The following is a 7,792-nucleotide window of genomic DNA, read 5'->3' as shown; positions in this document are numbered from 1 at the left end:
ATGCTCATTGAGTAAACTCATACAACACACAGAAAGTAAAATGAATGAGGAGGCATGTGGACATAACACAAAATTTAAATCAAGTAATTTTAGAATGTAAAAGTCAAATTTATTCATATAAAATATATTTTCTCAACAACAAAATTGTGGCTAGTGAAAATGAAGAGTGGCTAATAATGTTGGAAAACCACTAGCCACAGTGGCCGATGATCAAAAAAGTTTTTGAGTTTGAGTCCCAATTTGCATGATCTCTTCGTGTTGGCGTGGGTTTCCTCCGGGTGCTCAGGTTTCCCCCACAGTCCAAGCACATGTTCTATAGGCAATGGTGTAAAGTAACTAAAATTACAGTACTTGACTATTTTTTTTCAGAAATTGTAAATTACTAAGTAGTTTTAAAAATGTGTACTTTTTCTTTTCTTTGAGTATATTTTCAAGAGTTCACACTTAGCTGATGATTGGTAATAAGCTAGTTTGGCATGCTGTCCCGGGAGAGAGCCCCGAGCGCATGAAAGCCTCGAGCCCGGGGCTCCCTCCCGTTGCAGGGCGAGAGGGGAGTTTGAGCTTGGGTAGATCTCGAGAACCCCCCTCCCTCCTGCTGCGTGAGGGTTGCTAAGGTGATGCGTTGCTGACAGAATTGAATCAAATTTGGTGCTAATTTGGATTAGTCAATTTACTTAAGAGTCATGTTTTTGGGAGTGTGGGAGGAAACCGGAGGACCCGGGGAAAACCCACGCAAGCACGGGGAGAACATGAACTCCACATGAAAATGCTGACCGTTTGGGTAGATGCCCGAACCGGAGGCATTTTGCTGTGAGGCTGCAGTGCTAGCCACTGGGCCGCCGTGCTGCCCTGTAGACAAAAGAGGCGAAGGGGTGGAAGGGGGGATTCTTCAAGACGAAGATGACTAAAGGTAAGGTGTTTGGTTATTTATACTTGGTTAGGAGTAGTCTGATTGGTGATTCGTACATTAGCTTGACTCTGGGCCAGCTTTGTCAATCATAAGCACGTGATCCTCTCGAAATTAGTTTATGAATAAACTTCACTTAGTGCAGTATCTGTACTTTTACTCCACTACTTTCCTTTAAGCTGCAGTCACTACTTTATTTTTTCTTGTCAATGGGAATTAGAAAAATCAGTTCTGTAAGTCCTGTCCAATCAAATCACACATAGACATGTGCACTTTACATTGCAGCAAACTGTTTGGAAGCATTAAAAGTATCCATGAAGATGTTCAAAATCTTTACACGCATTGACCCAGAGACTGTTTAGATCAGGGATGTCCAAACACAGTCCTGGAGGGCCAATGTCCTGCAGATTTTAGCTCCAACTTGCCTCAACACACCTGCACGGATGTTTCTAGAAAGCCTAGTATGAGATTGATTAGCTAGTCCAGGTGCGTATAATTGAGCTTTGCAGGACACCTGCCCTCCAGGACAGAGTATGGGCACCCCTGGTTTAGATGTATGTCACTGATGAGAAGATGATGGATGTTTACAGTATGATGACCGAAATGTCCTTAAACATCCAGCAGACACAAGACGTCAACATGCCGTCAGACTGAAATTGTACCCAATTGTCGTGAAGACGCTGCATTTTGTTTGGAAATGAAAGTCGGGTTCACTTCAGAACTCAACGTCAGCCCGATGTCAATGTCCAACATCCAACCTAAAACAAATCAAATATCAACATCTAATGATGTTACAGCTTGACGTTGTGTCGACATTACCACTATGATGTCTATCAGACGTTGAATTTTGGTTGCCATAACTGATGAATAAATGTCAGTATTTGACATCAATAGGATGTTGGTTTAAGATGTTGGCTCGACATTAGATTTTGGTCAATTTCTAACAACCTAAAATCAACCAAATATCAACGTCATTTGATGTCATTATTGGACATCAAAATAATGTTGTCCTTAGACATTGAATTTTGGTCAACTGACATCACAACCTAAATCTAACCTAATATTAACGTCTTATGACATTGTGTGCCTGCTGAGCAATAACTCAATGCACTACAGAATGTTACGTTTGCACACATCCACAAATGACATGTAAATGCATCAACTTTTAACAGCATAATACTCAAAACTCTTGAGTACTTTTAAAAGGGCTGCTTTTTACTCCCACTTTGAGTAATATTTACAACAGGTATTTTGACTCTACTCACACTACATTTTTAGGCAAGTAATGGTACTTTTACTTAAGTATGCTTTTTCAGTACTCTTTCCACCACAGTCTATAGGTGAATTGGATAAAATAAATTGGCTGTAGAGTATGAGTGTGTGTGTAAATGTGAGTGTCTTTCCCAGTACTGGAAGCGCATCTGCTTATTACAACATATGCTAAAATAGTTGGTGGTTTATTCCTTTGTGGCAAACCCTGATAAATAAGGGACTAATAAGCCGAAGGAAAATGAATGAATATTCATAAGACTTACATATCCTATTAATTAACAAACATTCCTTGAATAATAATTGGTTTTAATTATTGTGCTTTCATTCATGATCAGGAGAAAGCTCTGTATATGGATATGTTGTTTTGTCAACAACACACATCAGATTAGTAATTATATTTTAATTTGTTAAAATGCTGTGCAGTGGGCTTGTAAAATGGCAGTGCTGATACAGTAGGCCTCTCTCCAGGCAGTCACATGGGTTGGTCTGTCTTTGTTTACTCTTACTGATCCATGAAAACATCAATGATGTAACAACTCTGAGGACCAATTATAATTGTTTTGATTTGTTTTTCATGTGTTATTGATATTGTTAGAAGTGATCCTCCACTGAACCTTTGATTGAAGGTGTGAAATACTGTAAACACACACACACACACACACACACACACACACACACACACACTGAATTAATGCAACACTGACTCAGATACAATGAGTTCATCTTTCATGTGTGGCCAGTGGATTGGAAAAATAAACATGACTACTAAATACAAATTGAATGAGTACCCTAATACATCAATGATTCGCTAGTGTGATCATTATATACCCCAACATCTCCAATGACCCACATGAACAGTGTTATAAATGTGGACATTAGAAACAAGGGGAACCATGTTGTCATTACGGATTTTATTTTTAGAGATGATTATTTATACATTTGAAGAATAGTATTATTGCAGATAATCAGTACAGCTAATATTATGATAGACAGCTTTATCAGTTTAATAACAGTTCATGTTGTGTAAAAATATTGATCAGACTGGACGCCGGCTGAAATATTTTCTGAGTTAAGATGAGTTTAGTTGTCTTTTTAAACCAGGGGTAAAATAAAGCATAAACCAGAGGATTCAGACCTGAGTTAGCATATACAGTCCATGATAAAACTGTTATAGTTGTAAATGAGTTTACAGTTAGAGAACAGATATAGTAAGGAATCCAGCAAAGCAGATAAACTAACACAATGATTCCTAAAGTCAGCGCAGCTTTACTCTCAGATTTCCTCTTCACTGAACCCTCCATTACACATTTACCACCCTTCATCAGAGAGTTTATAACCTTCACTTGCTGATGAACGACATAGAAAATCCTCAAATATAAAGTGATCATTATGAGACAGGGAAAAATAAAAGACATGAACATATCAGTGAGTATCCAACTAAAACTCAGCATGACTGAACACTCTCCATAACACATGTCTGTTCTGTATGAGGTGTCAAAATACCCATTATCAATTACAAGGGCAGTGTTATAAGCAGAGTAGTAGAGCCAGCACAGACAGATGCTCATCAACATTTTGGCCATGGTTATTTTCTGTGGGTACAGTAAAGGGTGACACACAGCCACATAACGATCAACAGCAATTAAAACTAAACAACTAAGAGTTGCTGAGAAAATCACACTAATTATTATTAAACTGAGTCCACAGAAAGTGTCTCCAAAATACCAACACGTCTCAATCAGTCTGATGGCCTGTATAGGCATCACAATAAGCCCAATAAGCAGATCAGCCACAGCCAGAGAGAGAATAATCATGTTGGTCGGAGTGTGAAGCTTCTTGAAGTGAGAGATGGAGATGATCACCAGCAGATTCAGAAACACAGTCCATGCTGACAGCAGTGAAAAGAACACATACATGATGATATATTCCTGAATGGAGCGTTTCTCTTTGACACATGATGAGTTGATGTTAGGAAAGCAGTATTGAGTCTCCTGATGCTCTGTCTCATAGGCCATGAGTGAGTCTCCTCCTGTTAGGAGTTTGTTCTGCTCTCCTTTCTGTCCTTTCATTTATACAGTGTCTGCATCACTCACCGCCCAATCAAATGTTAAAGAAATAAAGAAATAAACAATAAGAAATCCTCCCAGTCTACTGTTTATAGTTGCTATAGTAATGCAAGCTTGTTTTAGATGTGAAGACCTTTAAACTGAAGGGTTAAGCAGTGATACTCCACCCACAGTACATACTGCAATACTCTTGCAGCACACCAAAGTAAGCTTATGTGCACTCAGCTAAATTGTGACTAGTGCAACTCTACTTTGAACAGAGATGGTTTCAGGCCCGGCGCCAAAATGTCATAACTGGGGGGGGCATTTATATCCCATAGTGGCCACTAGAACTGCTGATTTTGGTCCCTCTTGTTGCTTTCATTTAGGCTGTTTATTCACTTATTTATTATTACTTGGCATTACTGCTTAAGTAACTGACTTAAGGCAGTAATATACTTTTTATAGTAATAATAATATGTACAGTTTCGCTTTATTTTATTATTTTTGTCAATAAAGGTTAATCCAACGATACTGTTTATTAATGCACATGGACATGGCTTCAGCACTATAAACGAGTGCTTTAAATTATATCTTATTCTCCTTATTTCTTTCTGCTTTTTTCCAAATAGTAAAAATGTTTAAAGTTTTAGGTCAAGACGTCAAACTATGCCCACACAAGCATGCTAACCCGCTATTCATATAACCAGTAAATAAATATGGTGAAATCAGCATAATCCAGTCATCACGCTTCATGTTGCCTAATGCCCAACTAATCAGCTATCATTGTTAGGAAAAAGTAGAATGTTACAATCTAATGTCATTTAAAAAATAGTAGCTGAATGTGTTACTTAGCTACATTTTAAAGGGCACATAGTTTACCCCTTTTTTATGATTTAATATTAATGTTATGGTTCTTTTCAGTGTGCCAGTTTAGGTTCAGTTCAAAACACAGTTCAGATTTGTTTATTATAATGTGTTAAGTGTCATTTTGGGGGCATGTACACAGCTCGCTGTTTTAGGGGTGTGAGCTTCATTAGTTTTGACTTCCCGCCCAATGTAACAAAGGGGCGGAGCCAAGAGCTCCCCCAATCTGTGTTTGCAGCAGACAGAGAGAAGCAACAAGAGTGAGAGGACAAGCATTCAGCTGTACATGAACAACTTAGACAAAGATTAAGCAGAGACTACAAAATCATTTGTGTCTTTGCATAGTTCTACAGCCAACTGTGTGCTAGTTTAAAGTTCTGAGTTTGTAGACCGAGACTAAAAACCACGCACACTGAATTAACTTTGACTGAGGCACCAAATCCGCGACACGGCACACTAAGACACGCACATTCGCATGTTATTTAAAATAAAACTATTGAGATGGAGGTCTGTGGCACGGCAGAAACATGAAGTGTCCCGAATCTTGGCTGGGCGCCATGGACAGCCGGCGACTTGAAGCGCTGGTGTGTGTACCCTGATAGAAACCTACATTAATCAATGCTACATTGATTAATTGATCTGTTTTATGTGGTTTATTGGATGATATTAGTGGTGACCTTCATACAGAAGTGATGTGAAACTGTGGGTGATATGCAACCCACATTTAATCCATGATGTGCGAGAGCAATTTATAAGTTGAGCTGTTGTAATGATTAGTTATGAATTTTTTATAAAGAGGATTTGTAAGATCCATTTATAAATAGGTCTGGACTAGGCATGCCACTGTATGTTTTAAAACAGGGGTCACCAATCTCGGTCCTTGAGGGCCAGTGTCCCTGCAGGGTTTAGCTCCAACTTGCCTCAACACACCTGCCTGGATGATTCAAGTATGCCTAGCAAGAGCTTGATTAGCTTGTTCAGGTGTGTTTGATTAGGGTTGGAGCTAAAATCTGCAGGACACCGGCCCTCCAGGAACAAATTTGGTGACCACTGTTTTAGAAGATTTATAACAGGGTTTTGTTCAAAAATATTTAAATATTAGTCAAATATAACACTAGTAAACACATGCAGTTTTGAAAGTAAGGTTTTATTATTAAGAAAACACAAAATACAAAACTACATAGCCCTGTGTGAAAAAGTGCTTGCCCCCTAATCCTAAAAGCTCTTTGAGCCATCTCTAGCAGCAACAACATCAATCAAGCTTGTTTGGTATCTTGCAATGACTCTGTTACAGCACTGTGGAAGAAATTTGACTCGATCATCTTTGCAGAATTGTTGTAATTCGGCCACATTGGAGGATTTTTGAGCAGGAACTGCCTTTTTAAAATCATGCCACAGCGTCTCAATAGGATTTAGATCAGGAGTTGAACTAGGCCACTCAGCTGTCTTCATTTTGTTCTTTCTAAGTAGCTCATTTTGAAGATATTTTGATAATAATAATAATAATAAATAAATAAATTTTTATCTTTCTCAAAGTGCTTTAAAAGCAGGCAACACAACAGCAAAAATCACACATAAATGAAGCAAAATACAAATGAATCATGAAAGAATAAAACAAATACATGTCAAAATATACAATATATGAAAGCAAACTAAACCGACTTTGCAAAATTGAATACACTCAACTAGAATATTAGCACAGCACTTTTGCTTTTGAAAGCCAGTGAGTATCTGGGGCCTCATGTATCAACGCTGCGTACGCGCAAAAACTTTGCGTACGCCAGGTTTCACACTCACCTTTGAATATACTAACGGTGAAATGAACGTGGGAATGTGCGCAGGTCCACACCACGGTGTATGTTTGTTTTATTTCCATTTGCGACTCCTAGAGGCAGTTGTGTTAAATTGCACTCTACAAAGTGTCTTTGAGCCGTGCAATGACAGCTGTATGAGACGGGTTCATCCGCATGTCTAGCAGGTATACAAGGTTTCCATACCATGCAGTTGACAAGCCAAACATTAAAGCGTAATTTGAACGTGTCAAAACATGTTGCCATGCGTTCTACGAGCTACGCCACAAACTTTTACACCTATACATCACTCTATTTTTTTTATTCCACTCAGTGCGATGTTCCAGCCTGATCTCACGAGAAAACGTAAGTATTTTAGGTTTTGGCAGTTTAGTGGCTAATTCGTACGAATTCGTACGAGTTCAGTCGTAAGAAAATGTACGATTTTAAAAAGGAGGCGTGGCACCTGACCCCACCCCTAAACCCAACTGTCATTGGGGGATACGCAAATTGTACTAAAATGTACGAATTAGATCGTACGAATTTGTACGAATTAGCCACTAAATGAAAAAGTTACGAATTGCCATGAGATTGTGTTGGATGTTCAGACCGAACTTTGTTAACCGCATCAGCTAAACTCTCCCACTCTATTTCTCAAATTTTTTTTGTTAGTAATTCCAGAGGACAAACTTGCAAATAACACCGTTATTCTCCAGTCTGCTTCCGAAAGCAGCACCTCCAATTTACATTCTGTTCAAAGTTTCTCTTTTTGCTTGCTTTTGCTATTGCTTTTTTGTTGGATTTGCTAAAGTATAGTAATTAGCATATTCATACGGGGGAGGGGTTTTGCGCTCGTGCACGTGCGCTCAGTTTCACGTGCGCTCAGTTTCACGTTCATTCACATGTACAAA

At 38.7% G+C, this 7,792-nt stretch overlaps 1 protein-coding gene across 1 annotated transcript; it reads right to left on the bottom strand.

Moving 5' to 3' along the window:
• Positions 1 to 3,177: 3,177 nt before the first annotated feature.
• On the bottom strand, positions 3,178 to 5,040 carry taar19o (trace amine associated receptor 19o). Its single transcript, XM_009305638.5, has one exon. The coding sequence runs from the start codon at positions 4,246 to 4,248 to the stop codon at positions 3,178 to 3,180; it is 1,071 nt and encodes a 356-aa protein (XP_009303913.4). The 5' UTR covers positions 4,249 to 5,040.
• Positions 5,041 to 7,792: the final 2,752 nt, after the last annotated feature.

This window comes from Danio rerio, chromosome 10 (genome assembly GCF_049306965.1).
Source record: "Danio rerio strain Tuebingen ecotype United States chromosome 10, GRCz12tu, whole genome shotgun sequence".
Taxonomy (NCBI): Eukaryota; Metazoa; Chordata; class Actinopteri; order Cypriniformes; family Danionidae; genus Danio; species Danio rerio.
This window is presented reverse-complemented; position numbering and strand designations above follow the sequence as displayed.